Source organism: Scleropages formosus, chromosome 5 (genome assembly GCF_900964775.1).
Source record: "Scleropages formosus chromosome 5, fSclFor1.1, whole genome shotgun sequence".
NCBI classification, from domain to species: domain Eukaryota; kingdom Metazoa; phylum Chordata; class Actinopteri; order Osteoglossiformes; family Osteoglossidae; genus Scleropages; species Scleropages formosus.
Window position 1 is genome coordinate 11321742 of NC_041810.1, and position 21145 is coordinate 11342886.

A 21145-nucleotide genomic window follows, 5' to 3' on the forward strand; every position below is an offset into this window, starting at 1 on the left:
GACCACGAGCCGGTTGATCAGCAGCTATATTTAACCGACGTGGCGCAGCGTCCGCACCCTCTCCGCACCGCAGCCTTCTCGCCTCCTTTGCACCCCCACCCCTGCTTATCTTGGCAGCTCTTCACGGGACACTCTTGTGAGGGGTGGGGTCCTGACCGACTTCACCCACAAGCCCCTGTGTGGTGAGGAGAAGGAATTCCGTGGGGCTCCACCTGGGGACGGGTCTCTTCCACACCCACAAGCTGTTCACATTCTGAACACCGCCGGATGATGTGGAAGTTCAGATAACTTTTCATCTCCTGTACCTTGCTATACACGTAAACCTTTCGCCGATCTTAACCAGCTTGGGTCAAAAAGGTCACGCTGACTAATCCCACTGAGATCCATAAAAAAGTCCTTTGGATTTATTTCTAGTAGGATGCCTAATCCCTGCCCCAAATTTGTCCCATGATTTAAAAGCGCTTGTTGTCCTCTGTGAGGTGCATTAAGAATGTGCACTGCAGCATGTATGACTTGGGAGATCCAATTAAAAACATGTCCTCTAGAGAGGACAAAAATCAGTGGCTCATTGTCAGGACTCCACATCACAGGTTTCTGATATTAGAAGCGCAATGATAAATATCTCTCAAATCCAAGTCCGGGCTGAGGTTCCGAAAATAGCCCCACCTGTCAAGGTAGGCCCCTCTGTGGGCGGCAGGTCACTTGGGTCTGATCTCAGCGCAGTTGTGGGAAGACTGACGGCAGACAAAGGCAGCGTCTCGCCGGGGGATTTCAGACACTTTCGGAACACCGGGTACTGATGTTTCCAGACCTCATTTGCATAAATCTCTCTTGAACCAGGTACCGGCATGACCATCAGAAGCCAGAACATTAACACATGGCTTTTTCCCCTCGCCTCTAGACGTCTCGGCCTCAGCTGGCAGGTAAACGCGCTTTGCGGGTATCTGCGCTTGTGGGCTTGCAAAGCTTTTTGCCAAAATCACAGCGCCAGATGACTCCAATCACATTAAGCTGCAACAGCTGTGAAAACACAACAGAGCGACACCCGGCGTTCGCGCCTCGGCCGTGCCGGTGAGTCATGCGCCCGAGCCGGAAATAGTAAACGAGCGCGTTTTCAACAATTCAGCCTGAGCGGCAGCTTTTGACGGCGGTGCGTTAATCCAGCGTGACGACGGTCCGAGCCGCGGCGAGGAGGCCAAACGGGGACATGGTGGCAGGGGCACCCGGACGCACGCGGTCACTCGGGGGACCCCGCCTGATGCTCGAAATATAAATAGCAGAAGGCAGGCGAGTCGGCGGCTGTGCAGCCCACGCGGGAACAGCGAAGCAAAGCGCCGCATGGCTGCTTTGTCCACCGGGTTTCGCTTTGAATTTTTACTGCCCGGATAAGAGTGTGGGTGGTACAGTGGTGCAGCGAGCAGCACTGCTGCCTCACGGAGCCTGGGCGCTGCTAGAGAACATGGGTTCGATCCCTGCTCAGTCTGTGTGGAGTTTGCATGTTCTACCCTTGTTTGTGTTTCTTTCCTCATGGTGCTCTGGTTTCCGCCCACGGTCCGAAGATACACAGTTTGGGTGGATTGGTGACTCTGAATTGCCCTAATTGTGTGGCTACCATGTGACGGATGAGTGTCCTGTTCAGGGTGTAGCCCCTCTCCTCAGCCTTGCACCCAATGCTTCTGGGATAGGCTCCGGATCACCATGACTCCGATTGGGACAAGCAGTTATTGAACTTAGATGAACGGGTGGATGGTTAAGACTGTAGAGATATGATGTGTATTTGTGCTAAACTGCACACCGTCTCTCTACAGGCTCTAGAACCTCTGATCTCTTTTTTGAGTTCCTTAACCTCCAGGCTTTGCGTGAACGCCTGGAATTGACCCCTTAAACAGGTAGCGCCAAAAGCCGCTCTGTTAACGCCTCGGCCGACTTCTCTCTTCTTACCGGGGAGAAGAAACACATTAGCACATTTATCTTTTTATCTGCACCTAATTAACATGGGAAATCGAAAATGATATTTTTAAATGACTGGATCTTTAAGAGGTGGAATTGGGTTAATTATCCATTTGCATTTCTTTGGAATAAACACCCTTGGGGGAATTAAGAGGAAACACAGTTAGGCAGCGTATTGATAGGAAGAGTAAAAGGTAAAGCGGGCAGGGACGGGCGGTCTTTTCAGGTGCTTCACTCACTCCCTGGACATATTGGGATCAGCGCCCTTTTTGGACCATTAACCACTTCTTCAATTGCCTTAGATGGGCTATGATAATGAGCAGCATTGCAAAGGAGTTGTGCTGCACCCCATGAGGGATCCCCCTAATTCCTTTAGAGTGAAATGCCACTCAGGTGCTCACCTGCTTCCTATTTCACGAAAGGTAAAGCTCGGAGGTTCTCCGGTCTGGCTCCGTTGTGGTGGAATGACCTCCCCCTGTCACTCAGAACTGCGGAAACTCTGTCTATTTTCAAGAAGGGTCTGAAAACCCACCTTTTCCAGATCCACTTCCCCCAAGATCTCTCCAGCTCATTTATGGTGTAACTTCATGCATCGTAATTCCATAAGCATCCCCAGATACAACCTTTATTCAGCTGCTACTCCGGCATTGTATATGATTGTTTGTGTATCATTTGATACTTTTAAAAAAAAAAAAAAAATTGGTGAGAGGGTATCAGGATTTGTCAGTCCTGTGTTTTATGCACCGACTCGATCGATGAACCTCGGTGCACCAAGTGGTAGGGAACAAACTAGGTTTGCCTGAGACTTTCACGTTTGCAGCCATGTCTCCTTCTCTCAATATAATGCATAAATTGTACTTTTGCTGAGATGTACGTCGCTTTGGACAAAAGCGTCTGCTAAATGAATAAGTGTAAATGTAAATGCATTTCCGTTATTCGGCTGCTTTTGGACGTTTTCTTGGACGCCTTTCCAGGTGCGCTTTCGTGGCTATCCATGCCCGGATTTCAGTAGCTGCAGGCCGAGCGGGGAGTTTTCCCTCATTACCGTCGCCTCCGACGTATTCGCAGGGGACACGGTCAGTTTCTTCCTCAAAGAGCTGCTGTCCCTAACTGGCGCCGCACGGCTTCAAAGCGGCTCGGTGCTTAACGACAGGCTCCGGTCGCACCGTGTCCCATTGTTACCGCTCTTTTGTGGCTCCTGTTTTATCACCCTGCAGACTGTTTGTGTAGTTCCTCCTCGCTGTTGCTGGGAACAAAGTGTCGCTTTAATCCTTCCCTTCTCATGCCACGCACGCTGCTTTCCCGAGCACACGACGACAGAAGGCGCCATTACTTTAAATTGCTGTGAATTTTAACTCGGTGTCGCGTCACGGCGCTCGCAAACTCGAATTTCAGATTCAGGACAAGGACCAGCTCCTGCACTGCTCCTACTACACCGGAAGAACATTCCGGCACATTTTCTCAAATGCCCATGTATAATTCAGCAATCGATTAATGATTTATTCCGACGCATTCATGAAATATTCGGAACGATGACCCGCGTACTTAGTTCCTCAGGCTCCAGCTTCTTCGCAAAACATTGTATATTTATCACAAAGCACGTATTTCGCAAAGTATACATCATATTTATTACTACAGGGCAAATATTCCATTTCACGCCAAACTGCATTATTTCCCGGCGATGATGTCTTGTTTAGTAGCAAGTATGAGCAGCTATGGACCAAACGGCTTTTCGGAAAGTCAGGACCGCGGGTCCACGACTTACAGCCACAATCCGGACCGAGCCTTTGCCCGTTACTCGAAAAGTTTGTTAGTCGGATGCGACACAAAGTGGGCCGTGGGACCTCCTGACTTCCGTCATTCCATTCGACTCCACTGAAGGGTCCCTCCAGCACCACGGTTTCTGCCAGGTGTGTGCAGACTGAATAAAAGTAAATGTGAACGCGTGGAACATGGCAGCTGGGGGGTTTCGCTCGCTCTCTGCTGCTCATGTGACACTTGTTGGATTTACACGAAACGGAAGAGTTTCACCGTCTGCTTTCTAACTACGGTATACTAATGGACGCCGGTGAGTGGCGGCGTGAAGCCGTACGATTGCGCTCTGCAGCGGAAGCTCCTCCAGCTGCTGAATCATGCGATGCCGGCAGGGAGTTGGCATTTGAGCAGCCGCCGTCACGTTCCACGTTTCGCGCGTTCCGTCCGTCAGCTGCTCGTCGGCTGCGCGGCCCCCGAGATGCTCGGCGAGCTCGGGCTTCCGGGCTCCGTCTCCACCGCTCCTGAGCCGAGTAACAAGCTGCCGCCCAGCGAGAGAACAACGGCAAGGCCGCTGTCCGTTACCGTTTCCTCTCATTTTACACAATCCATCAGCAATAGCCATTCTGGCATTTCCGCGTTTGCACCTCATTTAATCCCTCCGATTTACTTCGCTGCCTCCTGTCTTTCTAATGACCGGCTTGGGCTCCTCGGCCCGCCTGCCGCAGGCCACGGTTCAGCTCTCTCCTGCAAAGCGCTCTTTGGGAAAGAGCCCCAGCCTAATAAAATATGGGCACTCTTTTCTCAGCTCCATATCAGGGCCCTGCGCACTGTGTCGGTCAAACAGTGGACCGTTCACATCATTATTTTTCAAAGTATTTGGACACCAGTGCATATTTTGCATTATCACTTTGACAGTCTTTCAGCTTTGTGAGCTTTGTGTTTTTTTCCTCACGGCAGTACACTGGCATGGCTGGTAGTGCTGCAGCTTCACAGCGCCTGAGGCTGTTGGGGTATAGGTTCAATTCCTTCTCAGTCTCTGCGAAGTTTGCGTGTTCTTTCTGGGTTTCCTCCCGCAGTCCAAAGACGTGTGTTTCATGTGACTTGGACAGTCTAAATTGCCCATAATGCGTGACTCGTTGTATGAGTGTGCGTATCGCTACCGTCCCATCCGGGGTGCATTATGCTCAGGGATTCCAGGAAGGATTCCAGATCCTCTGAGATGGAGACTAGGATACGCAGTAACCGAAATGGAGTGAGTGAGAAGCATTTCCTTAACACTAGTAAAAATTAGCACAGTGGCTCCTGAGGCTTTTTTGTAATGTGGTTTGATTATAAGTAGAAAGTCACTTCTGCACCTAATTCACAGTTAATAAAAGGTTAATAACGCAGACGTCTCTCAGTTTGTGAGACTTGGTGACTCTGAAGTCACCCATAGTGTGTGTGTGTGTGTGTGTGAGAGAGACAGAGAGAGTGTGTTCCACTGATGTATGGATGAGTGACCCATTGTAAGCAGTGTATCTAGTAGTGTAAGTCACCTTGGTGAATAAGGTGTGCGGGCTCATAACACTACACAGAGTTCGTTGGAAGTCGCTTTGGGGAAAAACATCTGCTAAATGAATAAATGTTTTAGGCTCCGCAAAAATTTTGGATATAACTATGATAACACAATAAATAATTCTCTGTAAGACTAACACTTTTAAAACTTTGAGCAAAATTAAAGCTAAAATGAAATGATAATGATTCTAAATAAAAATACGCTTTTCCACTCCTGTTCAATTGTTGGCCAGTTCAACCTATGTGAAGAATTAGTTATTGATCACCAACACTGAGGAACACAAGACATGACTTGTAAACACTGTGGAAGTGAGAGGAATTAAGGCAACCCCACATTTACATTCTCCTTGGGTGTCCTTTACTGCCATCTGTTCACTCGGAGGCAGGTCTGGGGTTCGAGTCCCGCTTGGGGTGCCTTGTGACAGACTGGTATCCCGTCCAGGGTGTGTCCCCTCCCCCTCCGGCCTCGCGCCCTCCGTTGCAGGGCTAGGCTCCGGTTTGCAGCGACCCCGCTCAGGACAAGCGGTTTCAGACAGTGAGTGTGTTCACTTGGAGGATAAACACAGGTGGCATTTACTTTGAAACAAAGAGAAGTTTGTAACATGAGATTTGGAAGGTGGAAGAAGTGTAATTAAGAATAATAAATAAACTGGAAAATGTTTGTATCTTCATTGTTGTATCAAATGGGTAATTTGACCATTTATGAGATAACGATCGGGTGTAAGAGTTCTGTGTATACTTAATTTTATAAGCCTGGCATTATTATCTGAAATTTACACTGTATTGTGATATATTATGAATAGGGCAGCTGGTAGCATAGTACTTAGAGCGGGTGCCTCTAGACCCAAAAGGTCACGGGTTCACAGCCCACCTACAGCTGTAGTAACCTTAAGCAAGGTACTTACCCTAAATTGCTCCAGTACAATTACCAAGTTGTACATATGGGTACATAATTGTAAGGAGATTAATTTTGTAAGTCGCTTTGGAGAAAAGTGTCAGATAAATGAATAATGTAATGTGAGATCACATTAGAAATGAACTGAAAGGACGCTTAATTTAAAGGCCTTGTGTCCTTTTTAGATCAAGTTCTTTATCCTGAGACACTTTATTGATGTACACTCTCTTTCTCTCTCACACACACACAGTGTTATGCTGATGCACTCCATGAATAAACAAAAAGCTGGTGTTGCATCTCATGGATTTCCTGAGAACAGAAGGATGTTATCTGTGTTTAAGTGGCTGTAGTTGTGTGTGTGTGTGTGTGTGTGTGTAAGAGTAACAATGGGACAGAACAGAGCCATGCTGGGGGGGAGGGGAAAGAGGTTGGGGGGGTGGAGGAGGGGGAGGGACAAGAGGGCCATCAGTCTTGGAGGTGCGTGTGAATCGCCACAGTGCCATCCAGTGGACAGACAAGGAACTGTGACCCCAGCATCTCACTAATTTATTTTGAAGTTTTTTTCCTCCAAAACTCAACACTTCATAAGCATCTTTAAGTATGAAACAGAATTGACACTTACACTGGGATTTTCTGGCAATGACATACCTCATCCTTCTGCACTTATGACTCTAAAGTCAGCTCCTGCAGACAGTTGTCACCTTCAGGGCAGCAGGACCCCCACTGCCTTGTGGAGCTGGGCCTTCTCCTGGTACCGGGACACAGCCCAACACAAAAGCAGAGATGCTGTGGGACAGTGGGAACACCATCGCAGGTGTAAAATCAATATGGTGACGAGAGCGGACAAAGCGATGATTTGATCGAAGTGGCATCACATTTCAAAATATGAACTGTGAACCACTAAGACATAAGGAGATTCGGCGATTCCGTCGTGTCCTTATGTGCAGTGTGTCTGCACTGCACAAACACTGTATAACTACTGTATAACCAGTGTACCACTGGACCAGTAGACCTATATACACCCCTTACAAGCACTGTATAAATATAATCAGAGCATCACTCTCTATTAATAATATAATATCAGCTACAAAATAACTGTATAGTTACTGCATGTACTCAGTGTATCACTGCACTGTGAAACTGGTCTACATTGCGTCGCCGTACCAGTAGAGCACTGTAAAATCACTGTACAAGCGCAGTAATCGCAGTGTGTTCAACGTATCATTGTACAGCTGTGTAATCACTGTGTCACCGTCTTTGATACAATGTAACTGTTCTCTCTGTCCTGCGCGCGGCGCTTGAGACCTCCCACCACGTCGACGACGGCGCTGCCCGATGTGTGTGTATCGGTGTGTGTCAGCGTCGGGTTACACTGTTACCGCCGTGTTGTTACCCTGTTGTTACTGTGTTTCTCTCCGTCTCTCCTCTGTAATCGGCTGAGACTCCGCGGTGGAAACACTCGGACACACACACGTACACCGTGAGTTTTCTCCTTCTCTTTCTTGCTCTCTTCCGTGCGCGCTGTGTTCTACGTGTATGTGTGTGTGTGTGTGTGTGTGTGTGTGTGTGAGAGAGTGTGGAGGGAACGGGTGTAACGCGCTGTTTAATTTTAATGTGTGTGTGTTTTCGCCCCGCCGATTCGATGCCGAGCTCCGTTGTGGACCTATGTTATAATATAGCTATAATATTGGCAACGAACCGTTACACGCCGGGACTGTGTGTGTGTGTGTGTGAACGGGTCGTGAGTCAGTGTGTGTGTTCGCGCACAGGGAGCTCTCTAGACTATGATCTCTCCGTGTGTGTGTGTGTGTGTGTGTGTCTTTTTGTGTCGGACACGGAGTCGCTGGGACGCCTGTTTGTTGGACATTTCCGTTCGTCCGGAAAGCAAATAATTAATAATACGTGTAAAATATAATGAAACTGAACAACAAGTGGGAACGAAAGAGTGATGGACTCGAGCTCGTTCCGCCCACAGACTTACGAACAGAATGTTCTCTCGCTCTCTATCGCTGACGGTTCGGGTCCGAGTCCGGGGTCTCGGCCGGAGGAGATGAGCGGGAACCCATCCGGGACTGTGTATTTCTGTGGGTTCCAAACCTGTCCCACCGTGGGACTGATTATACTTATGTTCCAAACCCATCCCAGTGGGGGACTATGTATCTCTGGGTTCCAAACCTGTCCCGCCGTGGGACTGATTATACTTATGTTCCAAACCCATCCCAGTGGGGGACTATAGTATGTATCTCTGGGTTCCAAACCTGTCCCGCTGTGGGACTGATAGTACTTATAGGTTCCAAACCCATCCCACCGCGTGGCACTGTGTATCTCTATGGGTTCCAAACCCGTTCCACCATGGGACTGATTACACATATAGGTTCCAAACCCATCCCACCATGGGGCTGTGTAAATCTCCCTGGGTTCTGAACGCATCCCACTGTGCATGTAGTAAAAGACAGATGTAAATAACTGGTGAACTTGCATGTCTGTTCGGCTATGCAGGCAGATTCAGGAATCACTGAAAAACTTAAAAGATTGAAAAGTTTCTGATATTAACTACAATCTGAGCGCCTGGGTGTCAAACACACACACACACACTGGCTGAAGTCACTTATCCTGAGCAGGGTTGTGGCAAGCCAGAGCCTAACCCGGTGCTACAGGGCTGGGGGGGGGGGGCACACCTTGGGGGGACACACCCAGGGCGGGGCACCAGTCCGTCACAGGGCACCCCAAGCGGGACTTGGACCCCATACCAACCAGACAGCAGACACAGGCCAAGCCTGCTGCCCCACCGGGCCCCCGTGTGTCAAAAAACATGAGTTCATAATAACTTATAAAAGGGAAAAACAATAAAGAGTGGATTTTCTCTGTGAATTTAGTGTTGTTCACAAACAAGCTTTAAAGGTTGTTATTGAGCCAGTTTGACATGTAGCCCTTTGAAAGCCCATGTAAATGTACTGCAGCTTGAGGTGAAACACCGAACTGACTTAAGGCCGTATATCAGTGGACGAAAAAGCAGTTTCAACATATTAATCCTTATATCAGAACAGCAGTCAACAGCACATATCTGCACAAACTCTTTGAGTAATACAGAAATGCATTATTAACAATTGGTGCAAAATAATATTTTGTTTGCAGAATAAAAATGTACCAGATTGCAAAGATTGTGCATTCTATATTAAAAGAAAATGATGCAAAATCTCAGATGCAAGTAGCTTGGACACATTATGGGTTTGAATCAGTCTTTGGTTGTGAGTTCGAAAGTGTCCCCGTGTCCCCATACTTTTCCTCCCGGGGCTCCAGCTTCCTCCTACAGTCCAAAGACTTTATTATGCTCTGTATGTGTAATTTCCCTCTGATAGATGGGTGTCCCATGCAGAGGGTACCCCGCTTTGACCCCAGGTTACCAGCATTGCAACTCTTTTTGGAAGTTAATGAAAATGGGTACATGAATGAAGCTGATGTATGAATGACTGAATGTATGAATGAATGAATGATCATCTGATGTCATTTCCGTGTGCTTCCCTCGCAGTGATGGAAGAAAAGGGTTTTTCTTCTTTAAAACCAAAGCAGAAATAATCTATGTGCAGAGAAGCAGCGAATGGGACTACAGCGATGATGACTGATTATTGTCATTCTGAATATGTTTTTAATAACCAGCTGGTCATTACTGCACACTGTCTTTATACTTAATGTGATTATGCAAACAGACATGTCTATTACTGTGTTCTGCAGGTCTTGAGAGAAGAGAAAAATTATACTGTTAAGTGAATGGGCAGTTTTTGCATCTTTATAGAGACAAAGGATGATTGAAACAATGGGTGAGTTATTTTAAAACTGACACATAACTGAACTGTGTATTTGTAATCATGTGCTTTCTGCTTGTTGGTTGCTTTGCAAATGATGTAGACATAGTAATCACACTTGTATCCATAATAATCTACAGTTTTATTGTTATTATTTATGATTTATTCATTCATTTGACATCTCTCCAAGTACACTTTGTGAGGTTTCTACACTCCACTATTTGCACTGGTTGATCTATATACAGCATTGTAATTTATACTGTCAGCTCAGGGTAAGTTCTTTGTTCCATGAAAGTACAGACGAGGTGGGGTTGAAACTTCCTACGGCAATGTGATGGCTCCTAACCACCACCGTACCTGCCTGTAGCTATTAGTATGATAGAAATATTGGTATTTGGAGAAATGTTGACATAACATCAGCTCGTAGTGAAGCTCAACCTGCACCTTAAAATGCTGCCTGAACTGAAAAAGTTCTTCTGTGCTTAGAATCAGCAGAAATATAAATATGAGCGAAGTGTCCTGTGTTATTTGACCGTCCACGGTTTTTCCATGATCTCCTGAGATGCCCTGTGTAAAGGCACATTGCAGAGCTCAGACACATTCTGAAAGTTTTAGGCGCACTTTGTGGGCACCGAGATGGCCGGGTACGGTTTGACAGAATCCAGGCCAATTCCTCCTAACAAGCACTCAAAGGACTGCAGCCCCGCTCAGTGAGCCCTGGGGTTTGAAGGGGGTTCAGCTGGCAAACCGTCAGAAGATTTTTTCTGCTGTTTTTAGACCTCCGTGTGTGTGTGGAGTGAAAGCAGCGGAATTATTGTTATTCCGACAAACAAAACACTGAATTGGATTTTTTGGGGTCTACAGGTGTAGCATAGAGCCACATTCTTCTGCTGCCCTCGCCTCAATTTAACATCTGTGAGCAGTGGCAGCTCTTTGGGTTTCACTCCGTAAATCATTTACATTGTCCTTAACACATTCACATTCATGGTTGACGTCTCTTTGTGCAGAGTGCATAAGAGAACAACCACTGAGGCAGTTGCATTCCTCATAATTTTATATTTTCAAAGCCAAACAACGCACGCCGCTTTCTATTTTGAATGCATCAATCAAAACAGAAAGTTCCGAGTAGAGGATGGAAGACTGCTTAAGAAAGAAACTCTGAGCATTGTCTGGTGAAGCCAGAGTGGCGTGCTGGTTTAGCAGGTTGTCTCAGTGTGACATTCTGTTGGTGTACCTGCTCTCCGTCAGTGATGCTCTCTGCCTGAGCTCTCAGTTAAGTATGCGACCCTTTGCAGACACCCAGCATGCCCTGCAGGCTGTGGAGAGGCTCCAGGCCAAGCTAAAGGAGAGAGGGGACGTGCCTGCCGAGGAGAAGCTCAGCCTTCTGAAGTCTGTTCTCCAGAGCCCCCTCTTCCACCAGATCTTGACCCTGCAGAGGTCTCTCCAGCACCTCAAAGATCAGGTAAGAGCAGAACAGACACAGGGTGCCCCTGTACAGACCGGATGCAGTGCTGATCTCATTACGGCCTGAACTCGGATTCTGTTGCTTGTTGAGAGAAGGATTAGTCCTTTACCTTTGCAGCCCAAACTCTCAACCTGCTCTGTTGCCCTGGTTCAGAGATGAATGCATGTAGGGGACCCTTACAATCCAAATGGTATGCAAAGTAAATGCAACGTGCCGTGTTTACAGCATTTCTTAGATTCTCGGGCTCATTTAGGTCTTCACAGCCCTTCAAAGCGCCTTCTGTCTGACTTTGCATTTACATGAAGATTATATCCTGACGCATTTTAAAAAACAGAGGCATGCCTCCCCCTTGGTCTTCTTTCTGACCATTGAACCGTTGAGGTGACCTTGTTACGTCAGTACGGGTGTGCTAGACAGCTACTGATGTTGCTGCAGAAGAGGAAAAGTATGCGAGAAATGCCGTAGGAGGCAGCTTTAAAAGGTCTCTGGAAGGCATCACTGTCAGAATCCCCGCTGGCTTTTGCATGCAGAGTGAGTGAAGCGTTTACACAAGTGACAGTCAGTGTTGTGACACTTGAATGCGCAGTTAATGCCTTGCACGGCATATTATTTGTTTGTATTGCAAATCTGAGCACACGCTCGCAGACTGTTACCTTAATGGGGCATGGGAGGAGATTCAACAAGTCTAAGAAAAAACAACCAAAACAAATATAAAGGCTAACTGAGCGCTGAAGTTGCAGGAACTGAACGTGCAACAGGTATGTGAACGCCACGTAGCCGTGGAAACCGTGGAGTCCGATTCGCACCGAATGCGTCCTGGAGCAACTGTTCTCGCTTGTTTCCCGGCCTAAGAGCTTGGCTAGCTCCTCCTGTGGGGAGGGGGGGGTCGCTATGGCAACAGGATTATGCTCGGCATGACGGAAGAGAGGCGGCGCCGTGTGTAGTGGGGCAGAAACAATTTCTTCAATGTGCAAGAACTGAACTGGAACTTTAATCGGCTTATGCCGGGCTAACTGACAAAGCTCACGTGAACAACGGCCTCTTGCGGGCGCATATGGCCGAGTCGTTCGCGGATAGTTGTGTCAGCTTGGGAAAGAGTCGGACCAAAACATGCAATTACACAGTGTGCTGAGAGCATGACTCACTCACACACACCCGCACACACACAGAGAGTGAAGGGTTAATATTTCTGCTAATGAGTAAATGTTTGAAGTCTTTTCGGTAAAGGATTAAGCTGCAAGAAATGAAATAAGTAATATTAGATTACTAATTACCTTCATTCAGGTACTGCAGGCCATGTGAACATGAACAAAATTTGTTACTGTAAAACTGGAATTTGCTGTTCTGCAGTTCGAGTAAAATTCTGTTTTCCGTTCTTATTTTACGGCCATTAAAAGTGATATTATTGTCAGAAAAATATACATAGATTGAGAGCTCAGCTGCTGTAAAACTTTTACGAAAACATAATTTTTAATATGCCTCGAACCATGCTGCGGCTCGGCTGATTTGAAATGATGAGCACGTGAGAGTTCAGCATGACAGCGAGCGCCAGTCACAATGCCCCAGTGTTCACCAGTGTGATGTTGGTTTCAGGGGGGCTCTACTGCACCCTCACTGCCAGGAATCGGTGACGTCAGCGATGCTCATGGACCCGCACAGCCAAATGGTGGGCAGTCGCCTCTGCTGGACCCCCCCTTGGCCAATGGGACACTCTCTTCCGATGAACTAGAGCATAAGATTCGCTCCATGGCCCAGGTATGAAATACTGTGCAAAGCAGGGATGAACCAAACCCGTTTGATCTTCTTGTTGGATATTAGCATCTAAACTGGCATCATTGACCCTCGTGTGACTCTGTAACCTCATTTAATATCAGCAAAGAACAGGGATGACAACCGTAAAACTTTTGATTGCTCTTGTGTGATATGTGCAAAAAAAGACAAATGCTTGTGCTAATAAATGTGGAGGATTTTGGTTAGGAGTGGTACCACAAGGACAGTGCTTTCATTTCTGTCATCACTGGTTTGAACCCATTGTTTGGAAAGAATTAAATGGCACTTTAGCACCTGCTTCGCATCCCTTTAGTCAGGTTCAAGGAAGGTGGTGGAACAGGCCTAGTGCTGGACCTTCAGGTGAAACATTGCTTTATGAGTGAGTTGGAAGGGCACAGCTGGTAGCGTAGTGGTTAGGCGTGCTCCCTTTAGAGTGAGAGGGTGTAGGTTCAAATCTCACCTTTAGCTGTGAGCAATGTATTTACCCTAAATTGGGCCAATAAAAATTATCCTGCTGTATGAATGAGTAAATAATTCTAAGTAGTTTAACCTTATAAGTCACTTTAGAGAAAAGCATCCAATAAGTCAATAAATGTAGCGATAGCACCTCTTGTAATTCTTTGCAAATCCCTGTGCAACTTAACCATTTGCAGGTGGGAAAGCATTTTTAAATGATTAATATTAATCATATAATATATTAATATGAAGGGGGGTGCGGTACTGGAGTACTATACTCGAGCCGTTGCACTTGTCATTGTGGCGGTTGTACCCCTGCAGGGCCGATACGTGACACACATTGAGCTGCTCAAGCCGTCCGCGGGAGGCCTGGGGTTCAGCGTGGTAGGTCTGCGCAGCGATAGCCAGGGTGAGCTGGGCATCTTCGTACAGGAGATCCAGGCTGGCAGCGTCGCCCATCGGTACGTCATGAAAGAACCCGATCAGTGTGTCGCGGGATAATGTGCCTATTATAATTTTTGTGTATTCAGGGATGCGTGCACATGCGTTTGTGTATGAGAGAGAGCGATAACTCAGGCACGGTAGTTGTGGTTCCCGTGACCCCGCTTCTCCGTCCCAGAGACGGGAGGCTCCGGGAGGCAGACCAGATCCTGGCCATCGACGGGCGTCCGCTGGACCACACAGTCACGCACCAGCAGGCGGTGGCCCTCCTGCAAAAGGCCTTGGAGCGGGTGCGCCTCGTGGTGGCCAGGGGTCCTGTCCCACAGCTCTCCAGCCCTGTGGTGTCCCGGACGCCCTCGGCTGCCAGCACCCTGTCGGCCCACTCCAGCGCGGTGAGAACCGACCACCTCGTGGCTTCACTGAAGAGACATTCCAGTTCAACAACACCATTTACTAATAAAATCCTTCCACATAGCCCTTCCTCCATTTCTGACAGCGATAAAATGAGCATTTCCACATTTTAGTTCCTGTCATTTGGGTTTGTACCTTAAAATACCACAAAAGGCCGAATGGGAAACCACAAAGTACAAAACCATATATGCGATAAATGTAGATGAGATGAATGATAGACGAATGACAAATGAACCATGACAAATGAGCCATGACGGTGGATGAGCCGACTGAAGGGACCGGAGACCCTGAACAGGTGCAGAGGCAGCAGCACGTGGAAGTCGTAGAGCTGGTGAATGATGGAACGGGTCTCGGCTTCGGCATCGTGGGCGGGAGGAGCACCGGTGTCATCGTGAAGACCATCCTCCCCGGCGGCATAGCGGACCAGGTACGGCGGGTTTCCACACGTGCTGGGGACGAAATACGTGTCGCACGGGGCAAGACCTCTGCCTGACCTCTGTGTTTGTTTCCACATCCCAGGATGGGCGTCTGCACAGTGGGGACCAGATCCTGAAGATCGGTGATACGGAGTTGTACGGCATGGGCAGCGAGCAGGTGGCCCATGTTCTGCGGCAGTGTGGCAACCGAGTGCGGCTCGTCATCGCCCGCGGCAACACGGACGAGCCCGCCGCTTCTGTGGTCCTGCCAACGGTTGCCGAGCAACAGGCGAGTGGAGAAGTAGCGTGATCACTGATGGACACTTGGGTAAAGGAGTAAAACAATTGGTAACGTAACCAGGTTACCCCCGGGGACCTTTTGGCACGGAGAGCGACACTTTTTCAGCAAATCTGTGTGCCACTTTCTGCTATGAAAAGCCTTTCAGCTCATCAGACGCACCACACTTAGCCTCCTGTGACCCTCCAACAGGGATGTGAGAGTGAAGGTCAGGATGCCTTCGACGTTGAGCTCACTAAAAATGCGCAGGGCCTCGGCATCACCATAGCCGGCTACGTCGGAGACAAGAACCTTGGTATGGGCCAAACGCTGCGATGCTCAGAATCATCAGTAATTAATATTCACACACTCATTGTAAGAGAACGTGATCGTTTTAATACATATTCGTTTTGGCTGTTTTCAAGTGGTACCTTTAACTTCCTGCTGCAGAACCGTCTGGGATTTTTGTGAAAAGCATAACGAAAGACAGCGCTGTCGAGCAGGACGGTCGCATCCATGTCGGCGACCAGATAATAGCGGTGAGTTTGCCACTTTCCAATAACAACATAATTATTCGGTTGCTGCTGAATGTATTTACTGCGTTGCTTTTCTTTAAACTGCACGTTTCCCCCCCCCTTGTTTTTGCATTGCTGAACAGCAGTTGACATACTGTCACTGTTTACGGTGTAGAAGTAACACAACAATGGCTAATTAAAAATATGGCAGCTTTCGCTGGTTGTTTTTCTTTCCAGTCAAGTGTTGCCATTTGTATCAGTGAGATGAAACTTTTTTGAATGTCACTTGAGCTTTAGAGAAGTTGAACAGTGAATTAGATTTTATTGTGTGGGTGGGGGCGTAAATAGGATCTGGTGCTTAATTGAAAACAGAGTGTCAGTATTGTCTATGAATATTGAACTGATTTGCTGGTTTGGAACACCCACTCGTGTGTGTGTGTGTGCGTGTGCGTGCGCGCGCGCGTATGGTTGGCTCTGCAGGTGGATGGCCTCAACATCCAGGGCTATACCAACCAGCAGGCCGTGGAGGTGCTTAGACACACGGGCCAGACTGTCCGCCTGAAGCTCGTGAGGCGGGGATTCCGGCCGGAGGAGGGACCCCCGGATGCCCCGGAGTCGGGAAGGTTGTCCATCACGGTTAGAGATCTCCCTGTGGACAGAGCACCAGGTAGCGCCTCCAACTGTTAAGGTGTTAAACACTGGTAGCGCACATCCACAAGTGGAATCAAACACAGCTTGCGAGTGGAGAGAGGCAGAGTTACGCGTGGCCAGAGGCTACGGCCACTCTGGAACACCGAAAGCTCCTTAGCAAGGGCTAAGCTCCATTTTGGATGATGTTTAGTTCCCTCTCCACAGTTCGGGAGCCATTTTTAGGATGTACAGTAATGATCCGCCCGGTGGCAATAAAGACCTGTAATTTGAAACACTGTGTGTCATGATGATATATTTGTAGCTCAAACGTGGAGATGAACCACCAGGACAATCTGTACACGGTGGTGGGTTTAAATTCACACCTGTTCATTTATCCGACACGTTTCTCCAAAGCGACTTTCAGCATTAAGGTACTTAGAATTATTTACCCGTTTATACCGCTGGGTAGTTTTTTCACTGGAGCAATTTAGGGTAAGTACTTCGATCAAGGATACTACTGCAGCAGATAGGATTCAAACCTGCGACTTTTGGATTTGAAGGAAGGAGCTCGAAGCTCTACACCGCTTGCTGCGCCTGGGTTTTTAGGGACGTATCATATATGGGTGCTTGGATTCGATGTTCAATAATGTGCACATTTCTAATCAAGAAGAAAACCAGCAGGAGTCAGACTGTCGAACTGTCGAAGCAGCTGCCAGCGAGGATGAAGTCCCAGCAGAGGCAGGAGGAGGTGAGGGGTGCAAAGTTCAGAACAAGCGTGGAAAAGCTAGTATCAGGTGTCCAATGATGAAATATGTGTTCGCAGAAATTATTGTTAAAATTAAAAAGTCTTCGAAATTTTGGTGAGGGTGATCCGTAATTAAGAGTTTCTCGTCCAAAATTTCAGCCCTTTTTTGACTTCACGCCATAATTATCTTATTTGTTCATGATTTATTTCACGAAGACATTTTAGTAATACCAACATTTGTTTGTTTCAGTGCATTGTTTTGAGTCCTTTATTAAACAGCAATGAATTTATTTTGAAATCTTAAAATGTTAACTTTTTTAGGGGTTAAACTGACTGCAGCCGAAGAAGAGGAACTGAGGAACAAGTGGCAGGCGGCTGTGGGACTCAGCAATGAAGTTGTGGTACGTGAAGGAAAAGAAAATACCCCAGTAGCACGGTACCATTCAGCTGGTAGCACTGCAATTTATTACTAATTAATAGAGTTTTATTCTTCTTTTGGTGGGGCGCAGTGAGTTGGACTGGGTTCTGCTCTCTGGTCGGTCTAGGGTTCGAGTCCTGCTTGGAGTGCCTTGTGATGGACTGGTGTCCTGTCCTGGGTGTGTCCCCTCACGCCCTGTGTTGCTGGGTTAGGCTCCAGCTCCCTGCATCCCCAAGTGGGACAAGTGGTTCGGGCAGTGTGTGTGTGTGTGTGTGTGTGTGTGTGTGTGTGTGTGTGTGTGTGTATTTTTCTTTGTAGCAAACGCTTTGGTGAAATACTGCATAATGACACACTTTGTGAACCATGCTGATTTGCCTCTTCAGTCTGGAATAATTCACCGCAGTGGTGTCATCACTGGAGTCACCGGATTACTGCAGTAAAGAAACGGAGGACCCGAGTCGTGTTTGCCTTGGTTCTAAACAAAAGAAGTGTCTGAAAGGTGTGTGTGTGTGTGTTATGGGGTCAGGTGGCGCAGGTGGAGAAGTTCAGTGAGAGCAGTGGGCTGGGTATCAGCCTGGAGGCTGACGGCGGACACCACTACATCTGCTCAGTGCTGCCCGAGGGTCCGGTGGGCCGCAGTGCCAAGTTCTTCAGTGGGGACGAGCTGCTGGAGGTGAGCAGAGGTCTCCGGACGCGTTCTGTCATTGTGATAGTACAAGATGCTCTCAAATCTCTGGAGTACAATTTTCTAAACATGGTTACTGTAACAACATGCATTGCAGGTGACTTTCCAGGGAAAATAAAAATTTAATCTGCATGTATGAATTTTCAGACACTTTCCTTCATAATGAGGTACAACTCAGGGTAAACAGAAGTGCATCAACCACAGACAAAGAGTTTTAGACAATGCTGTATGTAGATAAACCAGTGCGAATAGCGGAGTGTACAAACCTCACAAAGTGTACTTGGAGAGATGTCAAACGAATTAATAAATCATAAATAATAATAACAACAAAACTGTAGATTATTACAGATACACGTGTGATTACTGCTTCTACATCATTTGCAAAGCAACCAACAAGCAGAAAGCAGGCACAGAATTACTGATGCACAGCTTGTTTGTCTGACACCTTCATGTTGCTGGTTCGCATCCCTCAAGTAGCCGCCTTATATACAACACAGTTAAGGACAAGACAATAACGACATACAAAAAACAGTCACCATGTGCAAGAAGTAAATAAACGACAACAGGACTACAGACGCAAACGGTGGTGCAAATAACATACAGCAGTGTGCAGAGAGGACTGCAGTTAAGAGATGTAGTGCAAATAACGGTAAATGTCAGAAATGACAGTGAAATATGAAATACATAGATAATCATTACAGACAGTGTTGGGCTCATTTATGGAGCTCTCAGGAGATCAGGAGACAAGTGGCTCTGAAAGTCATGGGTTTGAGACCCTTCTTGAATGCTGGAAGGGATTTCAATCCACCACACTGGGGCAAAAACTGAGAACCTACAGGCTTGTTTTGGACCCCTTATGGATGGAACCACTAAGTGGCCAGAGGTGTAGGAGAGCAGTGCCGATCTGCTGATCTTCAGGGAGCGATCAGATCTTGTAGGTGCTGGAAAGCGAAACTTGCCAGTATAGAAAAACACAGATGATTAGAAAAGAGATCAAGTTTGACTCCTGGAAAAGGCACTGATTTAGCATTAGTGAGAGCCCTTGTTTGTCCTGCAGGTTAATGGGATACCCCTGATCGGCGAGACACACAAGGAGGTAGTGAGCATTCTCAAGGAGCTTCCAGTGTGTGTGTACATGGTGTGCTGTCGTCCCGCCCCCCTGCTGCAGGGCGACAGTGAAGCTGGCCAGTCAGGTGTGGAGAAAGTATTCCCTGAGGCTATTTCTCAGGTAGGATCCATATTTCATAAATTTGAACATTTTTTCCCCAGTTGTAGAACAAAAATGCATAGATAGATGCGTACTGCGAATATACTAGTATTTTCTTCATGCATCCACCCTGATTGCTTCATTGTCCAATGAGTTGCCTGGCCTGGGATCTCCTGTGATGAGGATTAGGATTAGGACAATAATGGCATGTGGCTCTTTATAATTGTCAATCCGCATAAAGTACATCAAGTCCTCCTCAATGCAAACTGGAGTGATCAGCAACGCGGCACAGCAGCTGCCCATGAGATCGTTCCGTGGAGCCTTGAAAACGTTGGGAGAAGGCGTTGAAGCGCCACTATTTGCGCGTTCATCTGAAAAGCAATGAAACAAGAGGAAGGGCAGCAGTCAGACGCTGTTTACCGGGGAGAATACAATGTGACGGGACACTGACGCTGAGGTGTGTGATGCTCTCCTTGAGGTTCAGGGAGATCTCGATGGCTTTGAGGACTCAGCGCGGGAGGACGTGAAGGAGGGGGCTCCAGGATCTGCTCTGGCCATGTGGGAGACTCAGGTCCAGGACATTGAGCTTGAGAAGGGAGAAGCTGGCCTTGGGTTCAGCATTTTGGACTACCAGGTGAGCAAGTGTGTGGTGCTGTTGGCAGTGCTGGACATGGGTTCCTCACAGGTTCAGACGCCATCTGCAGGGACCACACTCCTATGTGTATCCAGTGTCTGGGTGGCCTGGCACAGGCCTCATTTGAGAACATGCAGTTACAGTATGCTTTAGTGCGCCTCTGACACGCTTGTCTGCTGATTTAAGCAGCTTTACCTTTAAGGGAGCTATTTTACCACTTGGTTCTAGAGCCAGCAGTGGATAAAGCCCCCTCAGAAATATGGACACAGAGGTAGAAACACGCATGCAGACAGAGCAGTCCACCGAGTGGCTGAGACACGCCTGTCTTACAGGACCCCGTGGACCCAATGAAGACTGTGATAGTGATCCGCTCCCTGGTTCCAGAAGGGGTGGCCGACCTGGACGGCCGACTGCTGCCCGGGGACCGTCTCATGTTTGTCAACGACACGAACCTGGAGGACGCCACGCTGGAGGATGCGGTGCAAGCGCTGAAGGGGGCTCCCGTCGGGAGGGTCCGCATCGGCGTTGCCAAGCCGCTGCCCGTAAGCACAGGGGCACGGGGGATGGACAGACGGCCTGGAGAGACATACATCTCACCGTCAAAATAGATACCAGTGAAACACAATTTCAGTGTCTTAAGTCCTTTGCTTTATTTAAATGTTTTATTTAATACGTTTATCATATTAAGCCCTTTGAAGTGAGATGAAGCACGGTTACACTACTGCCCTGTGTGTTATGACACCATTAGCCTATATAGCCTGTGTGTTCCACTGTGTGTTCTGTTACATTCCTACGCTGTGTGTTACTGTACCACTCCACCGTGTGTTACGTTACACGTTCTGCATAGTTCGCTCACAGCTTCCTGCCTGGCTCCACATTTACGCTTTTCTGCCCGAGCACCTGATTTTCCATTGACCTTGAAGTCTCTGTGGATTAACAATTTGATGAAAATTTTTATACCCTGCTGCACGCTGTTGAGGGTTGATTTTTTTTTATGCTTTCTATGCTGATTTTACCATTTTTCCGAAATAGAAAAAAAATGCAGAAAAATCCCATGTTACCCTTCAAAAAAACCCATCAGCGACACCGTCTGAAAATTCTCCAGAAAATCAAACATT

The 21145-nt window shown here is 47.6% G+C and overlaps 1 protein-coding gene across 12 annotated transcripts in view; it reads left to right on the forward strand.

Annotated features, from left to right (window-relative positions):
• The first annotated feature begins 7317 nt into the window (after nucleotides 1–7317).
• The window catches only part of mpdz (multiple PDZ domain crumbs cell polarity complex component), a 37953-nt gene continuing 24125 nt past the window's right edge, over nucleotides 7318–21145 (forward strand). For 10 of the 12 annotated variants that reach the window (XM_018759693.2, XM_018759694.2, XM_018759699.2 and 7 more), the window contains exons 1-17: nucleotides 7318–7634; nucleotides 9887–9972; nucleotides 11253–11419; nucleotides 13016–13177; nucleotides 13970–14109; nucleotides 14268–14481; nucleotides 14796–14927; nucleotides 15020–15205; nucleotides 15407–15509; nucleotides 15644–15732; nucleotides 16189–16375; nucleotides 17006–17086; nucleotides 17405–17484; nucleotides 18028–18174; nucleotides 19244–19414; nucleotides 19872–20027; nucleotides 20360–20569. In XM_018759693.2, coding sequence (XP_018615209.2) covers nucleotides 9957–9972; nucleotides 11253–11419; nucleotides 13016–13177; nucleotides 13970–14109; nucleotides 14268–14481; nucleotides 14796–14927; nucleotides 15020–15205; nucleotides 15407–15509; nucleotides 15644–15732; nucleotides 16189–16375; nucleotides 17006–17086; nucleotides 17405–17484; nucleotides 18028–18174; nucleotides 19244–19414; nucleotides 19872–20027; nucleotides 20360–20569 — 2241 coding nt within the window. In that variant the 5' untranslated portion in view covers nucleotides 7318–7634; nucleotides 9887–9956. The remainder of the gene's footprint in view (nucleotides 7635–9886; nucleotides 9973–11252; nucleotides 11420–13015; nucleotides 13178–13969; nucleotides 14110–14267; nucleotides 14482–14795; nucleotides 14928–15019; nucleotides 15206–15406; nucleotides 15510–15643; nucleotides 15733–16188; nucleotides 16376–17005; nucleotides 17087–17404; nucleotides 17485–18027; nucleotides 18175–19243; nucleotides 19415–19871; nucleotides 20028–20359; nucleotides 20570–21145) is intronic. The other 2 variants (XM_018759697.2, XM_018759695.2) reach the window with 2 other exon arrangements.